The 20,721-nt window shown below is 38.3% G+C and overlaps 1 protein-coding gene across 3 annotated transcripts; it reads left to right on the top strand.

Annotated features, from left to right (window-relative positions):
* The first annotated feature begins 12 nt into the window (after nt 1-12).
* Nucleotides 13-11,297, top strand: LACC1 (laccase domain containing 1). Of its 3 annotated transcripts, none has more exons than XM_070471189.1 (7): nt 13-101; nt 1,292-1,896; nt 3,606-3,784; nt 5,506-5,671; nt 9,455-9,680; nt 10,101-10,261; nt 11,182-11,297. In XM_070471189.1, exons 2-6 carry the CDS (start codon nt 1,347-1,349, stop codon nt 10,258-10,260), a joined length of 1,281 nt encoding a protein of 426 aa, XP_070327290.1. In that variant the 5' UTR covers nt 13-101; nt 1,292-1,346; the 3' UTR covers nt 10,261; nt 11,182-11,297. The 3 variants fall into 3 exon arrangements, with proteins under 3 accessions (XP_070327290.1, XP_020765743.2, XP_020765742.2); XM_020910084.2 differs by lacking the exon at nt 13-101 and adding an exon at nt 151-239; XM_020910083.2 differs by lacking the exon at nt 13-101 and adding an exon at nt 389-583.
* The last annotated feature ends 9,424 nt before the right edge of the window (nt 11,298-20,721 follow it).

Below are 20,721 nucleotides of genomic sequence, written 5' to 3' on the forward strand. Positions count from 1 at the left end.
CCTCTGGGTCTCGTTCAGGCTCAGGACCGGGGCCGGCAGACGCCTCAGAGCTCGAGCTCGCCGCCGAGCGTGCAACCGAAAGTGACGGAGGACGGACTCGGGTGTGCGCCCGACCGTCAGAAAGGCCCGCAGGGGCGGCAGGAGTCGGGGCGAGGGCCCGGCGTGTGGGCAGCGGCCGACCCGCGGGGCAGAGCGTCGACCGGGCGGTGGCCGAGGCGTTCGTCGTGAGGCGTTACTCGGTGCGGAGGGCGGGGGTCAGGAGGGGCAGAGGCTGACACCGGAGGGGTCGCCAGAGAGAGCGCGGCAGCCCGGACGGGCGGGCAGGGGCCGGGGTGAGAAGGCGTGTGAGTGCAGTGGGGGGTGAGGAGAGCGGGGCGGGGGTGCGCACGTGATCCAAATGGCAGTTGCTTGCGTGATCGTTGGACCGAGTGCCGAGTGTTAATGTAACGAGGTGCTGCCATACCTGTGACTCCTGGAGGCAAACCTGTCGGTCATCTCTGCTCTTAACCTTCAAAACGGACTTTTTTTTTTTTTTTTAATTGAAGTACAGTTAATTTACAATATTAATGTTGGGTTCAACATGGTGAGTCAACATTTTTATAAAGTATGCCATTTAAGGTTATTCTCAAATACTGGCTGTATTCTCTGTGGTGTACAATATATCCGTGTAGCTTATTTATTTTATACATAATAGTTTGTATCTTAATCCCCTTACCCCTATCTTGCCCCTCCCCTCCTTCCCTCAACTGCTGGTAACAGCTCATATCTGTGAGTCTGTTTCTGGGGGGGAAAAAAAACAACAATTTTTCTTGAAAAAAAAAATAGAAATTAAAATTTTTTTTTAATTTTAAATGCAACTCCAATTAATCTTATTGAACTTAAGGCCCAGGTATTTCGTAGGAAGGGATGTGACCTAACAAGCCTGTCATGTCAGGATTAATGATGTATCAATGATAGGTTGACACCCTGTAATTAAAAAACAGTACTTCCTCTAAGTCAATAAGTAATTCCCTGCTTAAAATTTACTATCTGAAAACAAAACAAAACCTGTTGTTCTACTAGAAAGATGTACATTCACAAAATGAATTAAGAGCTGGCTTTGCTCTCATTGTCATGGTTCTCTTCTGATAAATAGTAGATTAGCTTTTCTGGGAGGAGTCCAGGTTCACTATTCTGATTACATTTTTAAATCAATGCAATTCTTCTGTTTACCCATCCACAAGTTTCTGTTGTAACTGTAACTATGTTGATATAATTTTGCATTCTTTCTTATGCTAGTTTTTCTTTACAGGTGAATTTTGGGGGACACAAAAACTTCATTGAAGAACTTTGTACAGAATTGAAGAATGGCAGAAGCAGTGTTGGTTGATCTCTTTGGTTTGAAACTGAACTCTCAGCAAAACTGTCATCAGACATTATTAAAGACATTGAATGCGGTCAGATACCACCATGGTGCCAAGGCCAAGTTCTTTTGCATAATGTGTTGTAGTAACATCAGCTGTGACCATGATAATTGTGAATTAGAAACAGGCAATGGATTATCAGCTCTCTTGAGAGAATTTGAGACTGTTAGCAATCCCAGCATGGCTGCCTCTTTGTATATAATTAAACAAAAAGTTGATGAAAAAAATTTGAGTAGCATTAAGGTAATTGTGCCTGTGCACCGGAAGACATTAATGAAGGCTTTCATTGACCAACTCTTTACTGATGTTTACAGTTTTGAGTTTGAAGATTTACAGATGACTTTGAAGGGAGGTCTCCTGAAACAGTCTACTGAAGTAAACATAATCAGAGCTCAAGAACTAGAAGCAATCCAGAATGAAATAGAAACATACTTGAGAAGTTTGCCAGCACTGAAGGGAGAATTAACCATTATCACATCTCCTTTGATCCCAGGTATGTTCAACACTATCAGTTGTTTTACTTGAATATGAAAAGCCAGTCTTTCTTTACAGGTTGTTCACCTCTTTTTCTTGTTTCTTTTGTAGACTGGTGTGAGATCATGTGTTCCTTAGCATCAGTTATAACATGGGAGTGTAATGCACGGCCTTACAGAGTCACATGTGTGAAGGAATAGTCCCTTCAAAGCCACTCTAAATAAATTCGCTTTATGCAAATTCAGCTTTAAGACAAATCCCCCAGCCTTGGTTTTATTTATTTTTTTTTCTTCCATTTATTTTTATTTGTTGGAGGCTAATTGCTTTACAACATTGCAGTGGTTTTTGTCATACATTGAAATGAATTAGCCATGGATTTACATGTATTCCCCATCCCGGTCCCCCCTCCCACCTCCCTCTCCACCCCATCCCTCTGGGTCTTCCCAGTGCACCAGGCCTGAGCACTTGTCTCATGCATCCAACCTGGGCTGGTGATCTGTTTCACCCTAGATATACATGTTTCGATGCTGTTCTCTTGAAACATCCCACCCTCGCCTTCTCCCACAGAGTCCACAAGTCTGTTCTATACATCTGAGTCTCTTTTTCTTTTTTTGCATATAAGGTTATCGTTACCATCTTTCTAAATTCCATATATATGTGTTAGTATACTGTAATGGTCTTTATCTTTCTGGCTTACTTCGCTCTGTATAATGGGTTCCAGTTTCACCCATCTCATTAGAACTGATTCAAATGAATTCTTTTTGATGGCTGAGTAATATTCCATGGTGTATATGTACCACAGCTTCCTCATCCATTCGTCTGCTGATGGGCATCTAGGTTGCTTCCATGACCTGGCTATTATAAACAGTGCTGCGATGAACATTGGGGTGCACGTGTCTCTTTCGGATCTGGTTTCCTCAGTGTGTATGCCTAGAAGTGGTATTGCTGGGTCATATGGCAGATCTATTTCCAGCTTTTTAAGGAATCTCCACACTGTTTTCCATAGTGGCTGTACTAATTTGCATTCCCACGAACCGTGTAAGAGGGTTCCCTTTTCTCCACACCCTCTCCAGCATTTATTGCTTGTAGACTTTTGGATAGCAGCCATCCTGACTGGTGTATAATGGTACCTCATTGTGGTTTTGATTTGCATTTCTCTGATAATGAGTGATGTTGAGCATCTTTTCATGTGTTTTTTTGCCATCCGTATGTCTTCCTTGGAGAAATGTCTGTTTAGTTCTTTGGCCCATTTTTTGATTGGGTCATTTATTTTTCTGGAGTTGAGCTGGAGGAGTTGCTTGTATATTTTTGAGATTAATCCTTTGTTGCTTCATTTGCTATTATTTTCTCCCAATCTGAGGGCTGTCTACTTAGAAATTCTGAAACCTTAACTCCGTGGTGCCTTCACAGAAGAGTGAAATTTAAAACAGTCAATCTCACTTGTTAGTAAAAGGATATTTACTGTGAGCTATATGCTATTGGCATAACAAAAACTAATGGGAAAAAGATACCCTTTGAAGAGCAGTAATCCCACAGAGAAGGTAAAACAAACTCAAAACATTGTGTCATAAGAACAGATGAAGCTATAAAGAACTGTAGAAATTAGAAGCTGGATAAACTATTGCAGGGTGAGGTTATTATGGAAAGTCCTAATGAGAGACTGGGTTTGTAAGGCTTTACAGTCTTTTGTACAGCCTAGTTTTAATCTTCACTGTTTATCCTCAACAGATACTTTCATACATGGATTTACTACAAGAACAGGTGGGATATCTTACATACCAACTCTTAGCTCATTCAATCTCTTCAGTAGTTCCAAACGGAGAGATCCCAAGGCTGTTGTTCAAGAAAATCTGCGTAGGTTGGGGAAGGCTGCAGGATTTAATGCGAATAAATTTTACCAAATAAAGGTACAATTTTGTTTCATATTTTGGAAGATTTAAAGTATATTCTTGACTCTGCCAATGACTATATGGACTTTAAATAAGCTATTTAATGTTTACATCTAATGTTTTATCTAAAACTTAGGATAATGTTTGTGGTTATTTTTCTTAGAGATACATATCATATTCTAAAGATCAATTCTATGATATACACACACACACAAACAACTGCAACTCCTCACATCTAAAAATAGTTGTTTTTTAGTCACTAAGTTGTGTCCGATTCTTGTGACCCCATGGACTGTAGCCTACTAGGCTCCTCTGTCTATAGGATTTCCCAGGCAAGAATACTGGAGTGGGTTGCCATTTCCTTCTCCAGGGGATCTTCCTGACCCAGGGATCAAACCTGAGTCTCCTGCATTGGTAGGTGAGTTTTTTTTTGTTTGTTTCTTTTTTTTTTTTACCACTGAACCATGAAGAAAGCCCCAGAGTATAGTACCACTGCCTTTTTGATTTAGAGGTAAGTTTCCTGAATGGTGAAAGAGAAAAGCCATTGTTTTCTATATTAACACTAGGAGGAACTGGGGTACAACTGATAAGATATTTGGTTCTTACAGAATTCTGGATTTCTTTGACTCCAGGAAAAGTAAAAATATATTGATTTGGAAATTTAATTTCTTTGAGTCAATTAGTACTTTGTGGAAGGTACTGCTATTAGGTTTAGACCCCAATGCTGAGAAAGATTGAGGGCAGGAGGAGAAGAGGGTGACAGAGGATGAGATGGTTGGATGGCATCATCAATTTAATGGACATGAGTTTGGGCAAATTCTGGGAGATAATGAAGGACAGAGAAGCCTGGTGTGCTGCCGTCCATGAAATCGAAGAGAGCAGACACAACTGAGCAACTGAACAACTACTGCAATTAGAGATTTATCCATCTCTAGTGAGGGGTTTTCATGATGGATGGACTATTTTAAATTTTTTAAAATTTATTTTTAATTGGGGGACAATTGCTTTACAATGTTGTGTTGGTTTCTGCCGTATAAGTATATATATATCTCCTCCCTTTTGAACCTCCCATTGGCTATCTGTTTTACACATGGAAATGTATGTATGTCAATACTACTCTCTCAATTGATCCCACCTTCTCTTCCCCACCCTCCTGCTGTGTCCACAAGTCTGTTCACTCTGTCTGCATCTCTATTCCTGCCCTGCAAATAGGTTCATCGGTACTATTTCGATTTTTTTTTTTAATGTTGAAGTCTGCTTTCCTTTGAGGAAAATACATAGAGATTATGTATTGACTCATATCATAGAGTCAAGTAAATTTGTTATATATTATACACATATGGACCTGATGTATTTAAGGAATGCTATGGCACCCCACTCCAGTACTCTTGCCTAGAAAATCCCATGGACGGAGGAGCCTGGTAGGCTGCAGACCATGGGGTCGCTAAGAGTTGGACATGACTGAGTGACTTCATTTTCACTTTTCTCTTCCATGTATTAGAGAAGGAAATGGCAACCCACTCCAGTGTTCTTGCCTGGAGAATCCCAGGGACAGAGGAGCCTGGTGGGCTGCCGTCTATGGGGTCGCACAGAATCGGACACGACTGAAGTGACTTAGCAGCAGCAGCAGCAGTAACCTTAAACTGGTTATATTATTTTGTACAAAATACTTTCAGAAAAGCTTATGGTATGAGAAATTCTATTTTCAAAACATTTTTATTTCACATCTTTGGTATTAGACTGATCATGCCAATGATGTCTGGATTATGGGAAGGAAGGAGCCTGAATCTTATGATGGAATCACCACAAATCAAAGAGGAGTCACGATAGCAGCTCTTGGTGCTGACTGTATTCCGATAGTTTTTGCAGATCCTGTCAAAAAAGCATGTGGGGTTGCTCACTCTGGTAAGTGTACTTAATCACCTAGGATTTTTACCAAGTTGGGGGGAAAGTTATAATTTTCCCCAAAATTATAAAAGTTATAATTTCTTTCTGATAGACATTGTTTTTGTTCATTCTCTAAGTAATGGTCTGACTGTCTGTGACCTCACGGGCTGCAGTACTCCAGGCTTCCCTGTCCTTCACCATCTCCCAGAGCTTGCTCAAACTCATGGCCATTAAGTCGATGATGCCATCCAACCATCTCATCCTCTGTCATCCCCTTCTCCTCCTGCCTTCAGTCTTTCCCAGCATTAATAGTTAATTACTACCCATGGTGATAAGTGTAAAGATAGAAGAGAGCTAGTAGACTCTTAGGTCAGGAGGAGATACAAGGAATACTTATGTCAAATTATATGACTCAGAGTATAATCCCTAAAGAAAGCAGTTACCTAGATGGTGTGATCACTCACCTAGAGCCAGACATCCTGGAATGTGAAGTCAAGTGTGGGCCTTAGAAAGTATCACTACGAACAAAGCTAGTGGAGGTGATGGAATTCCAGTTGAGCTATCTGAAATCCTGAAAGATGATGCTGTGAAAAGCGCTGCACTCAATATGCCAGCAAATGTGGAAAACTCAGCAGTGGCCACAGGGCTGGAAAAGGTCAGTTTTCATTCCAGTCCCAAAGAAAGGCAATTCCAAAGAATGCTCAAACTACTGCACAGTTGCATTCATCTCACATGCTAGTAAAGTAATGCTCAAAATTCTCCAAGCCAGGCTTTAGCAATACATGAACCGTGAACTTCCAGATGTTCAAGCTGGTTTTAGAAAAGGCAGAGGAACCAGAGATCAAATTGCCAACATCCACTGGATCATCGAAAAAGCAAGAGAGTTCCAGAAAAACACCTATTTCTGCTTTATTAACTATGCCAAACCCTTTGACTGTGTGGATCACAATAAACTGTGGAAAATTCTGAAAGGGATGGGAATACCAGACCACCTGACCTACCTCTTGAGAAACCTATATGCAGGTCAGGAAGCAACAGTTAGAACTGGACATGGAACAACAGACTGGTTCCAAATAGGAAAAGGAGTACATCAAGGCTGTATATTGTCACCCTGCTTATTTAACTTATATGCAGAGTACATCATGAGAAACGCTGGGCTGGAGGAAGCACAAGCTGGAATCAAGATTGCTGGGAGAAATATCAATAACCTCAGATATGCAGATGACACCATCCTTACGGCAGAAAGTGAAGAAGAACTAAAGAGCCTCTTGATGAAAGTGAAAGAGGAGAGTGAAAAAGTTGGCTTAAAGCTCAACATTCAGAAAACTAAGATCATAGCATGTGGTCCCATCACTTCATGGGAAATAGATGGGGAAACAGTGGCTGACTTTCTTTTCTGGGCTCCAAAATCACTGCAGATGGTGATTGCAGCCATCAAATTAAAAGATGCTTACTCCTTGGAAGGAAAGTTATGACCCACATAGATAGCATATTAAAAAGCAGAGACATTAATTTGCCAACAAAGGTCCGTCTAGTCAAGGCTATGGTTTTTCCAGTGGTCATGTATGGATGTGAGAGTTGGACTGTGAAGAAAGCTGAGTGCCGAAGAATTGATACTTTTGAACTGTGGTGCTGGAGAATATTCTTGAGAGTCCCTCGGACTTCAAGGAGATCCAACCTGTCCATCCTAAAGGAGATCAGTCCTGGGTGTTCACTGGAAGGACTGATGCTAAAGCTGAAACTCTAATACTTTGGCCACCTCATGCGAAGAGTTGACTCGTTGGAAAAGATCCTGATGCAGTGAGGGATTGGAGGAGAAGGGGACGACAGGATAAGATGGCTGGATGGCATCACCGACTTGATGGACATGAGTTTGAGTAAACTCCGGGAGTTGATGATGGACAGGGGGGCCTGGCGTGCTGTGATTCATGGAGTCGCAAAGAGTCAGACACGACTGGAGCGACTGAACTGAACTGAACTGACTGAGGCTGATTCCTGGGAGACTTGTAGGATTTGGCTAGGTACCAGTGTTTCTCAGCAGGAATGTTATTAACATTTGGCGCAAGATAGTCACATTGCAGACTAAGTGTGCTTGGCTTTCAAAATTCTTAATGCCAGTTGTACTTATGTAATAACTAAAAAGACAAACCTCTGTGCTTTTCAAAACACTCCCAGGGAGTTGTACTGAGTTGTATTGTCTCTGGTTTGAGAAGTCTACCCTTGAAGTCTGGGTAGTAGGGAATAGGAAGGTTAGACTCGTTGCAGAAGGCATTTTTGAAAATGCAGCAGCAAGTGTAAAGATAAGAAAAAACAAGATATGTTTGGAAAATTGCATTTAGTTTAATATGTTATAGTTGATTAGCTTTAACTATTCTCTGAAAATAAGAACAAAGAATTTTTAGGTGCTATGTTTGTTAAGGTTTTGGAATTTTGTTTGCTGAAGGTTTTTTAAAAATCCTATTATTAGATTATCCAGAGGTAATGAGTCTATGTAAAATGAGGAGTGATCTTTTGGATTATCTTCTGCTGACTAGAAGTCAGGGTTTACTATTTAGCATTGTCAAAGTCATTTAAAATTTGAGTCTTAGTTCCGGGATAAAATGTGAATATTATTTGTTACTTCCTGGGTTTTGAAACATTAAATTTAAAATTATCAAAGATACATGAAACAGTCTTGAAAAGGAACAAAGTTAGATGTCTCGTACTTCTTGATTTCAATTATAAAGCTACAGTAATCAAAACAGTATGTGTGGTACTGGCATAAAGACAATAGAGCAGTGGAATAGAATAGACATTCCAGAAACAAACACTTGCATTAGGGTCAAATTATTTTTGAAAAGGTACCTAGACTATACAATGGGGAAAGGACAGTTTCTTTAACAAATGGTACTGGCGAAACTGGATAAGCATATGCAAAACAATGTTGGACCCTTATGTCATATATAAAATCTAACTCAAAGTGGATCAAAGATCTAAATGTAAGAGCTAAAACTCTAAAAATTATAGAAGAAAGTATAAGTGTAAATCGTTGTGATCTTGGATTAGGCAGTGGTTTCTTAGATACGATACCAAAAGCACAGCAACAGAAGTAAAAATAGATAAGTTGGATTTTATCAAAAACAAAAATTTCTGTGCCTCAAAGAACACAGTCAACAAAGTGAAAAGTCAGCTCAACAGATAAAGAGTAAATATTTGCAGTTCATACATCTAATAAGTTAATATTCAGAATACAAAAAGAATACCTACAATTCAACAAAAACAAAGACTAAAAGGTTTGATTGAAAAATGGGTAAAGGACTTTAGTAGGTCTTTCTCCAAAGATGATACGTAAATGGTCAATAAACATGTGAAAAGATTCCCAACATCACTAATATGGAAAAGCAAATCAAAACCACAGGATATCACCTCACATCCATTAGAATGGCTGATATTTTTAAAAAATGAAAATAAGTTTTGGTGAAGAGAAATGGAAACCATGATGCACTATTGGTGGGAGTATAAAATTGATGCAGCTGCCATGAAAAACAGTATGATGTTTCCTCGAAAGGTTTTAAATAGAATTATCATATTATCCAACAGTTCCACTTCTGAACATATATCCAAAGAGTTAAAAGCAGAATGTCAATAGGATATCTACATACCCATGCTCAAAACAGAAATTATTCACAATAACTAAGAGGTGAAAGCACCCTTAGGAAAAATACATAAACTGACCCTGCTCACTTTTAACTTAGATATAAATTAAGATGACATTTTGTTATGTTTTGACTTTGCTTCTCTCTCTTTCTTCCTATTTACTAGGTTGGAAAGGTACCTTGTTAGGTGTTGCTATGGCTACAGTGAACGCTATGAGAGCAGAATACGGCTGCAGTTTGGAAGACATTATTGTTGTACTGGGGCCTTCAGTTGGACCGTGCTGTTTTACTCTTCCAAGGGAATCAGCAAAGGCATTTCATAATCTTGATCCTGGATGCGTACGGCTGTTTGACTCACCAAATCCCTGTGTTGACATCCGTAAAGCCACTAGGTATGCTTGATCTCAGGCTTCCCTGGTGGTTTAGTAGTAAAGAACTTGGCCTGCCAATGCAGGAGATGTGGGTTTGATCTCTGGGTTGGGAAGATTCCCTGGAGAAGGAAATGGCAACCCACTCCAGTTTTTTTGCCTGGGAAATCTCATGGACAAAGGAGCCTGCAGGCTGTAGTCCATGGAATCACAAAAGAGTCAGACAGGACTTAGCGATTAAACAATGACGATTGATTTCAGTCCAGAACTGTAATGGTGAAATCTACCATTTCCTGTTGTGGCCCTGCTCTGTAACTGACAACTTGCATTGTTCCAAGCAGATCTTTCCCAAAGTTCTTCTACACTAATATCAATGCTTTTTCCATATTGCTTTGTCTGTTGGTAAAGTAAACTTTCTGTCTTTGGAAAAATCTTTATCTTAAGGATTCTTCTTGAACGGGGAGGAATTCTGCCACAGAATATTCAGGACCAGAACCAGGATCTCAACCTCTGTACGTCTTGTCATCCTGACAAGTTTTTTTCCCATGTCCGAGATGGCCCTAACTTTGGTACACAGATTGGCTTCATCTCAGTTAGAGAATGAGGTACAGTAGCTTCTCTCTCCCTGCTCCCCCTCCCTTCTCCTCCCTGCTTCACCTTTCCCTCCCCTCATTTTGAAAAATAATTATATTTAACTTCACTCCTTTATTCCTGCAGGAAGAATTAATTTTTTACTTTTTAGTGAAACAATAATGGTAGAACAGTTCATTTTCAGTGATGTACTCTAATATAAAAGGGCAGTATAAGTACATACAAGAGTATAAAAGTAACACAATTTTTCATTAAAAAATCCTTTTTGTATGCCATTTAACTCTCCTATATACTTGACATCTATTTCTATCATAACATCTTTATAATTTTTAAGAAGAAATCCTTGCATAAAAAAACTAAATTCTAGAGTAATGATACATACACAGCCCAGCCTAGTTTTACATCCAAACTTCCAAATAATTATCTGTAGCAGGAGTTGGTCAACTTTTTAAAGGTCTAGATAGTACACATTTTAGGTGTTGTGGGACACATCATCTTTGTCTCAGCTAAACAACTGCTTTTGTAGAACAAAAGCAGACAGAAGCAGAAATGAATGAATGTGTCTGTAAAATTCTTTTGACCAAAAAAAACAGGTGAGGGGCCAGATTTGGTCCACAGGGTATAGTGTACTGACACTTGAGCTACAATCATAGAGCAGGATTGAGTGTAATTTCATTAAATTAGTATTTCTTAGAGATGGATTTTTTTTGTTATGCAAAATTTTGTGACAGTGATATGGCACTAACTCTTTAGCATATATCTGATTTTCCTTAAGGTTATTTTAACTGAATATTGTTTTTAGTCTTTACAATGTCTTTAACTCTTTAATATACAAAAGACTTTAATAAATTTAGTGATTCATTTTTTTTTTTTTGGTGATTCTTTTAATAGCACTACTAATGGCCTCATATTTGATTTCTATGTATTTTTACAGATACTTGACTGGATTTTTGCATAACTATTTCCTGCTTCCTTCCAAACTGACTGTAAGAGAGAAATGTAGCTGTTTGATATACTTAAAATCAAAAGGATTACAATGAATAATTCATCTTTCAGATATACTTTCATTATTATCCAAAGCCAAATGATTTATTGATTTTAACAATAACTGACAAAATCAATATGATATAGTTTTAATGTTATACAGATAAGAATTATTCTTAAAGTTTGTCCTCTGTATTTGTTACATACATCAGGAATAAGTATTCAGTTTAGTATTTACTGGGTAGCCTTTATTTGTCAAGCATTCTGTGAATCATAGATGAAATGAAGATGAGTAATACTTTTTCCCTTTGAGTCTGATGCATTGGAAGAGATAAACATTCTTAAGTTTAATTTTAATAGCAGAAGAGCATAGGAGAAGAAGGATTAATTCTATCTGGAACACAGACTGGAGAAGGTATTACAGAGAAAATGACTTATCACATGGATCTGAAAGACATATAGACTTTAGACAAAGAACAACCGTAACAGGTTAAGGGAATACCATAAACTAGGGCGTGAAACTGAAAGTGTTCTAAGAAAGAAGAGGGTGTGGGTAGGAGTTACTGGGAAAACAGGTTAGAAACAAATTAGGGTCTTGAATGCTATGTCAAAGAGTTTGGAGTTTATTTTCCAGGCAAAGAGTAAGCATAGAAAGTAGGGGAGTGTTTTTTATGTCCTTGGCATTATATTTAACAGGATGGATTTGTGAGAGACTAAAGCAGAGAGATTAGTTAAAAGGCAATCAGAATACTTTAAACAAGATATAATGAAGCCCAAATGCAGTGGAAATTAAAATTGAGATGAGAGTAAGTGAAATAGTATGACATTTCAGAGACGGAATCTGCAGATCCTGTTCTTGGAGCATGGAGGTGAAAGGTGAGGACCAGTGGAGAAAATCCCTGTTTACTCCACAGTCTCTGCTTGATTACTACCTGGAGTGGCAGCAAAGATGGGGAGGAGGTTTGGGACACGGGAGGAATAATGAATTTGACACATAGACTGAAGTGCTTCCAGATGGAAATATGTGGTCAATAACTAGATAGAGACCTGGAACCTGGGAAGGAGCCATGAAGAAAGAGAGATTTGGGAGTTGGCTGCACAGAGATAGTGCCTGGGTCTACTGGAATAGGCTGGGTCATCTTCACAGAAACAGAGTGAGAAAAAAGGAGGTCCAAGGATGAAACTTTACACTACTGCATTTGAAGAGCCAGAAACTGAACCAATAAAAAAGACTAATCTAGAAAAAAAAAAATGACCCCATAGACTGTAGCCCACCGGGCTCCTCTGTCCATGGGATTCTCCAGGCAAGAATACTGGAGTGGGTTGCCGTTTCCTTCTCCAGGGGATCTTCCCGACCCAGGGATCGAACCCAGGTCTCCTGCATTACAGGCAGACCCTTTAACCTCTGAGCCACCAGAGAAGCCATAAATATGAGAGGTGATCAAAGAGAAATCTACAGGGAGTTCCCTGGCGTAGTGGTTAGGATTTGGTGTTTCCACTGCGGAGGCCTGAATTTGATTCCTGGCCGGGGGTGGGAGGGATCATCCTGCATGCCGCTGGTTGCCGCCAAAACACAAAAATAAATGAGAAGAAACTAGTAGATTAATAACTGTGTTGAGGCTGTTCTGTGGGTCATTATGGTGGTGGATTTCAGTGCTTTGAGGAAGAGGATGCACCAGTGTCAACTCTACTTTGCTAGTATTTATTGAAGTAAGTCACTCAGTCGTGTCCGATTCTTTGCAACCCCATGGACTGTAGCCCACCAGGCTCCTCCGTCCATGAGATTTTCCAGGCAAGAATATTGGAGTGACTCTCCATTTCCTTCTCCAGAAGATTTTCCCGACCCAGGGATTGAACCTGGGTCTCCCGCATTGTAGGCAGATGCTTTACTGTCTGAGCCCCCAGGGAAGTCCAGAGAACGTAAAACACCAGGGGCTGTGTTTTGATACAAGGGGCGTGTATATACACACACACACACATATATATGGGGGGGGTAATGAGTAGTTTTAAGTGTATGTGTAGACTGAAGAGAAAAGGTGTTTTCACTTGGGAAAAATGGTATGGTACCTGTTTTTAACATGAATTTTGTCACAATGAATCTTAAAAGGATTTCTTATTTCATATATTTCTTACCTGAATATGCAGAAAATTATATTTGTTTGGTACTTCTCACCCATTACCTCATTTTACCTTTACAGGTACTCTGAAGTACATGGGGTCAGGTGCTATTCCTCTTATTCAGATGACCCTTGATGAGTTAGAGACTGAAATCACATAAATTGTGATAAAGTAAGATTTGAACCTATGTCTTATGACCCAAATCTCATTTCAGATTTTAAGTTAATCAAAGCTATCTAAATTAAAATTTTATTTTGTTAATATCAGTATTCTTATAGACAGTCAAAATTTTGTTGAAGTGTTGTAGCCCACATTTTTTTAATATCCAGTGAAAGGTGACAATACAACAACAATTTCAATACTGTGATATGTGTTGTATAGTTGTGACAACCTGATACCTTGTTTAATTCTTTTATGAAACTCATGAGAAATTTATATAAAATACCTCACTTCAAAGTAAGAAAGACAAGATAAATATTGGGTACTAACGCATATATATGGAATCTAGAGAGATGGTACTGATGAATTTATTTGCGGGGCAATAGTGGGGAAACAGACATAGAGAACAGACTTAATGGACACAGGTGGGGGGAGGAGAGGGTGAGATGTGTGGAGAGAGTAACATTGAAACTTACATTACCATACGTAAAACAGATAGCCAATGGGAATTTTCTGTATGTGTTAGGAAACTCAAACAGGGGCTCTGTAACAACCTAGAGGGGTGAGATAGGGAGGGAGATGGGAAGAAGTTTCAAGAGGGAGGGGACATATGTATACCTATGGTTAATTCATGTTGATACTTGGCAGAAAACATTTTGTAAAGCAATTATACTTTAATTAATAAATACATTTAAAAAGATACCTCATATCTTCCAATTCAGGGAAGCCATTGAATACAAATTATAAGAGCAATTTCAAACTCATGCAAAATACTCTTTTGTTTCATGATAACAATAAGATTAAAGAATAATTCCATTGAGAAAGATGAATAATTTTCCAATTTTTGTCACTCTATATTAATCTGTTGAATGAAGAGTATTAGGCAGTCATGTTTTACTTTATGTACCAAAATATTATACTCCAAAGCCAAATAAAAAATTATTTTTGAAAAAAAATTATGTTCGATTATTTATGACTTTGGATTATCTGTGTCAAAGCATATAAAAAGTAGTTGTCTCCTTGCAGTTTTACTGAGTGAGAAGTACTGATTCAATAACTCAGAAACAGACTGTTAAATAGTCATGTATTATTGCCTCTACAAGATTCTCATGTTTAAGCATTTGTACATAGGTTTCTGGGACTTTCAGGGTGTAACTACAATGATGACTTTGAGTAAGTTTTGTTCTGTTTTCAATCTCAGTACTGCTGCTAACTGTACATGGAAAATACAAGTTGTCATTTTAGTGAGACGATAAATTAAGTTTTAAAATCAGAGTTCAGGACATCATTTTTTAGAGGTACTAGTTATCAAACTAAAATTTATCTAATTTGAAATTCTGAGGGGTAGCATAGTGACTAAATATGCTATACTCCATTGCTTTACAAAGCAATGCAAATAAAAAAAAAAGGTCTTTCCGTGACGAGGCATTAGCTCTGCTACTTTGTACAAGTAGCTCTGCTCTGTTTCTTGGTATAAAGTTGAACCAGTCTTAACCTATGTGTACAAAGTACATGTAAAGCTCTTACTTTAGATACAACTTCTTTACACTTTCAAGTAGATAAAAACATTTAGGAATCCTCACCTGCCTGGGTCTCACTTCTACAGAATCTCCAGTAACTGCTTTTCTGTAAGTTGATTTTGGGGAAGGAAATTCAGAGAAGCTTATTCTGTGTCATGTGGCAAACACATAATACCCATGGGTTCAGAAGCTGGAAATGAGGACAATGACATGTGAATTACATCATTTTATATCTCAAAGTAGGATTTTATATTTGTTTTCACCTGTTTTTCCTGAAGTTATCCTTCCAATGTATCCATCCTACTACTTTATGTGAACTTTTAGAGAATGCCATCAATCTGTAGAAGTCCACTCGGTTATCTGTGTATTTGTGTGTGTAGACATGGATCTGTCTGTGTGCTAAATAGTAAATGAGAAATATCTACGTGCCATGTAAGATACATAGCCTCTTTGCCCTAGCTAGTGTAAATTCACACAAAATACATTGGATGCAGTGGAATCATAGATTTCTCTGTATAAAAATTCTGTGAATCGTGCAGTAAAGAATGGAAGCATGGTCTCTGGGCTCACTGTAGTGTTTGTGGGAACTTTGGCCTAGAGCATGCCTGTTTCCATTGTAGGCAACGTTTTAAACTTTACTTGTGATGGCAGAGATGAGGCAGCTACTGTAAGTAATGCACTGTTCCGTGCTAGGTCATCATGTAACTAAGGAAGAGGAAATCAGCCAGTACTGTTTTTTCTGAATTTAATAACATTTAGTTTGGACTCACAATGATCACACATCAGTTACGTGGAGACAAACTTCTCATACTCTCCCCACAGTTGCATTTTCTTTGTAGAAAAAGATATGTCACACCCCACTGTGTTTGTGTCAGGGGCCTGAGGTGAACTATGTCCTTTCTGTATCTGGAGCAAGCTTTTTTATTTAATTCTCAGAAGGCTGGGGTGTCCAGTTACTGTATCTTGTTAAGCAATTAAAATTTCTAGCCAATTCAGTAGCTCAAACTACTACAGTCCTTTCTAACAATAGCAACAATAAAAAGGGTACTCATTTCATGAGAAACATTTAAGTGTAAATTAGATTTATTTATGGTGACAACTGAGTTTTGAATTTTCATCCTTTATTTTCTTATTTTTGCATCACTCATTACTACATTTACATCTTACCAGTGCTTCCCTATGCCTTCACTTTCCTTAAGCATGTGTTTCAGTCTCGTCTATTAGTGCTCTCAAGCTAATTATCAATGTATAAGAAATATGTGGAAGAGAGGGTTAAGTTGATACCACAAATTCAAGGAGGTAAAAAAGTAATCCACAGTTTCCAGCTGGTCAAGAACTTTAAAAAGGATAGGTGAATAGCTGAAACCAAGATGTCAACTACACTTCAATAAAATTTTTAAAAAATAAATTGGCTATACCATTTTATGAAAAAAAGGAGGCAGACTTTTCTAAATAAAAGTATGTTTATTAGACCTAACAATCCCATGTAGTGAGCGGTCCTAGTTTGATTCAGGAGAAGAAATGAGAAGAAATAAACTATAAAATGTATTTTTGAGACAATTGGGAAAAATTTAAATATGGTTGAGGTATTAAATGATGCCAGGAATTATTAATTTTTCTAGGGTTTAATGATATTGTAGTTTTGTTGAAAATGTCTATGTTGATCCTTATTGAACTATGTAGGAGTAAACTGATATGTTATATGCCAGTAACTATGAAATATTTTAATAATAATAAAATGGATATGATGCAAATGTGGCAGTATCTTGATAACTGTTGAACCTGAGTGATGGTTATCTGGGGGTGCATTGTACTATTTTCTCTACTTTCCTGAATGTTTTAAATTGAGCCATAATTTCTTGCCCTGCTAGTAATATTTAAAGTAACATTTCTGTTTCAAAAAAATATGTACATGTTTCAGTTTTTTTTTAAAGCAGATGAATAATGTCAACTCATTCTTGTACATACATGGTGTGGACAGTGGAGAGAAGATAGCAAAAATCTGTTGAACTCTTGTTTATTTATTTTTTGAACTCTTGTTTAAAAGAAGAGTTTGAGGGTTGTATGTCATTTATATTAGCACTGTTCTCTTATATAGAGGAGGAATAATTCACAAAATATCAGACAACAGGGAACTGCCTTTTCTGCTAAATAACAACTATCTTAAAATAATAAGCTTACTTTCACCTTTTCTATTATATGAAATGGAATCTGGTTGATACAATGATTAATGAAAAACTACATGAAGAGTCCATCCTCTGGCATAAGAATAGCCTAGGACAGAATAAAAATGTATGGCTTAATAGCAGTTTATGATAGAAGTCAGTGTTTTCCAATAAGAATTAATGGGACTGCCAAAAATACTCATGGGATCCCAGGTTGCAATATAGAAGCATACTTCTAGAATAAGCATAGCAGTGTCTCTTTCTTCTAATAAATTGATTAGACAATATTTGGAGCATTATATTTTGGGAAATAATCCTTCTATAAGGTCAAAGAAAAGCAATACTAATGGTGAGGGTAAAAAGCAAGAAAGTTCCAGAGAAACATCTGCTTTATTGACTACACCAAAGCCTTTGTGTGGATCACAACAAACTGTGGAAAATTCTTCAAGAGATGGGAATACCATAACACCTTACCTGCCTTCTGAGAAATCTGTATGCAGGTCAAGAAGCAACAGTTAGAACCAGACATGAAATAATGGACTGGTTCCAAATTGGGGAAGGAGTATGTCAAGGCTGTATATTGTCCTCTCACTTATTTAACCTATGTGCAGAATACATCATGAGAAATGTCAGACAGGATGAAGGACAGGCTGGAATCATGATTGCCAGGAGAAATATCAATAACCTCAAGATATGCAGATGACACCACCCTTATGGCAAAGAGCGAAGAGGAACTAAAGAGCCTCTTGAGGGTGAAAGAGGAGAGTGAAAAAGGTGGCTTAAAACTCAACATTCAAAAAATGAAGATTATGGCAATCTGGTTCCATCACTTCATAGAAAATAGATGGAGAAACAATGTAAACAGTGACAGACTGTTTTCTTGGCTCCAAAATCACTGCAGATGGTGACTACAGCCATGAAATTAAAAGACACTTGCTCCTTGGAAGAAAAGTTATGACCAACCTAGACAGCATATTAAAAAGCAGAGACGTTACTTTGCTGACAAAGTTCTGTCTAGTCAAAGCTATGGTTTCTCCAGTAGTCATGTATGGATGTGTAGTTGGACCATAAAGAAAGCTGAGTGCTAAGAATTGATGCTTTTGAACTATGGTGTTGGAGACGACTCTTGGAGAGTCCCTTGGACTGCAAGGAGATCAAACCAGTCAATGCTAAAAGAAATCAGTCCTGAATGTTCATTGGGAGGACTGATGTTGAAGCTGAAGCTCCAATACTTTGGCCACCTGACATGAAGAACTGACTCATTAGAAAAGACCCTGATGTTGGAAAAGATTGAAGGCGGGAGGAGAAGGGATGACAGAGGATGAGATGGTTGGATGGCATCACCAACTCAATGGACATGAGTTTGAGCAAGCTCCAGGAGTTGGAGATGGATAGGGAAGCCTGGTGTGCTGCAATCCATGGGGTCGCAAAGAGTCGGACACGACTGAGCAACTGAACTGACTGGTGAGGGGACTCAAAGCCAGATTATGGGAGGCGGGAGGCGTGGTCAAAGGGACTAGAAATGATTAGTTTGGAGAAAAGAAGTCTAAATGAAATTTAAACACACTACAGGTATCTAATGTACAAAATCCTGAAGGGATAGAAAGAAAAAAGAACAAATTAGTGGAAATTATAGAAAGGCAATCTGCCATAATTCTTAAGTACCTCAGCAAGGCCCCAGCTGCTGTTTCCTCCCCGCCACCCTGCCCCCGCCAGGCCATATATCAGGGTAGTTTGAAGCAAGCAACCTTGAGGGATAAGTTAGAGATCCCACTTTGGAGAAAAGACAGACTTGTTTACTACTTATTATAAAAGCAGTGAATTTCCCAAGTTCAGTGTTCTTAACCTAGGACAAAACCCTACTGTGTGCATAGAATATCCCTGGGCCCCTCCTTGGAGCCCTCATTGACCTTGGAACATAAGGGAAACTAACTCAAATGTGATGTTTATCCTACTTGTTAACTATGAATAATGGCATCTTTGGTCTCTGACTCAGACATCTCATATCTTCTGCCAACACTGGTGAAACAATGATAGACTAATTTATTAGTTCATAAGTAGGATTAGATAAACAAATCCCAGATCCAACAAAGGAAAAACACATTAGTTAGTGGGTTCCCTGTTGAGAGGTATTCAAAAGATGCACAAACCTTTATGTAAGAATACTGCATAGACATAGCAAAAACTAAAGCCCCACACTAATTTTCCTTAGACTCTTAATGTCATTCCAATTGAGTAAATTTTCTTTTTAGGGAACACAGTATATAGGTTTAGACTTGTCTGTAGAATACCAGAAGACTTTTATTGAGTTATCCCAAGAGAATATTGCTGTATTGCTGTATCCCTCCAAGACGAACCATTAGGAAATCCCTATATAAACATGATTCAATGCATCTTTCACCCAACTTCCACCCACTGTCCCTACATATCCCTAATCTCATAAATCTTTATTTGCTAGCAGATGAAGGAAAACTCAAAAAGTATTGTGCCAAAAATTTAATTCATCCCTGACTTCTCATCAAAGCTTTTAGCACCCTGGGGAGTCAAGACTTGAATCTTGAATCTCTGCCTTGGCAGCTCTCTTTCTGCCATGTAAGAAGTTAAATATCTCTTATTTGTCTTATTGGAAATTCATGAACTTAAGTTTTATTAGCCTTAGTGAAACTCTAGTATGTAATATGGTAAGCACACTCATAATATTTTTCTTTCACTGCTAGAAGCCTCTCATAATGTTTATCAGAATACTTTGAAAAATATATATTAAAATTTAGTCTGGCTTTTGCATGAGTGGTGTGATTCAGGTTTGCATCACATATGATGTCACTGAACACAAAAGTTTTAACACAAGCTTCCTGTGATATGCTCTCACATTCTTTTGTCTTTTTCTTTGCATATGATTTGTGCATCACACACATTCATCCACTGGGTGGCGATGTGTACTCAGGAATATTTCTAGTTTCCTCACTAACTGAATTTGACATCAGACGTTTTTATTTGGAAAACTGGCATTATATCAAACCTTATGAAACAATATTACTTGAATTCAAGCTTCTACCTACAGATATTTTAATAATTTTAATACTTCCTACCAGCGACTGAACTGAACTGACCATTTGTTCTCAACCACATTCTCCTCCCAGTATGTTCAGACCACACATTTGCAAAATAGATGAACCCTCATGCTCTTCTCAGTCCATGCCATTCTATAATTATTCATACCTCACTCCTTAAACACACATATGCCCTTCTGTATTCCCCTAAACTGTTTTCCAATCCTAACACTCTTAGTTCCCTACTTCTCATTTCTGTGGCTCATGCCTGACAATGGATTTTCCTCTTTTCCAATTTGTTTCTAAAATATCATATCTCCTTCATAGTGAAATCAAGAGACACATCATTAAGCTCCTATATAACTTGATAGAGATCCACTCTGGTTCTTTACTACATCCTAGATGAGGAGAGCAGATTCAGGATATTCAGTCTTGGGAAGTCATGTAGTTGCACTTAACTGTCCAAAATGCAGAATGA

This window comes from Odocoileus virginianus, chromosome 8 (genome assembly GCF_023699985.2).
Source record: "Odocoileus virginianus isolate 20LAN1187 ecotype Illinois chromosome 8, Ovbor_1.2, whole genome shotgun sequence".
NCBI classification, from domain to species: domain Eukaryota; kingdom Metazoa; phylum Chordata; class Mammalia; order Artiodactyla; family Cervidae; genus Odocoileus; species Odocoileus virginianus.

Excerpts from the sequence above, each read along its gene's own strand:
- LACC1 (XM_070471189.1), top strand. The coding sequence starts at position 1,347 with ATGGCAGAAGCAGTGTTGGTTGATCTCTTTGGTTTGAAACTGAACTCT. Across the intron at positions 3,785-5,505 it reads ATAAATTTTACCAAATAAAG|ACTGATCATGCCAATGATGT; the intron begins GTACAATTTTGT and ends CTTTGGTATTAG. Across the intron at positions 9,681-10,100 it reads GACATCCGTAAAGCCACTAG|GATTCTTCTTGAACGGGGAG; the intron begins GTATGCTTGATC and ends CTTTATCTTAAG.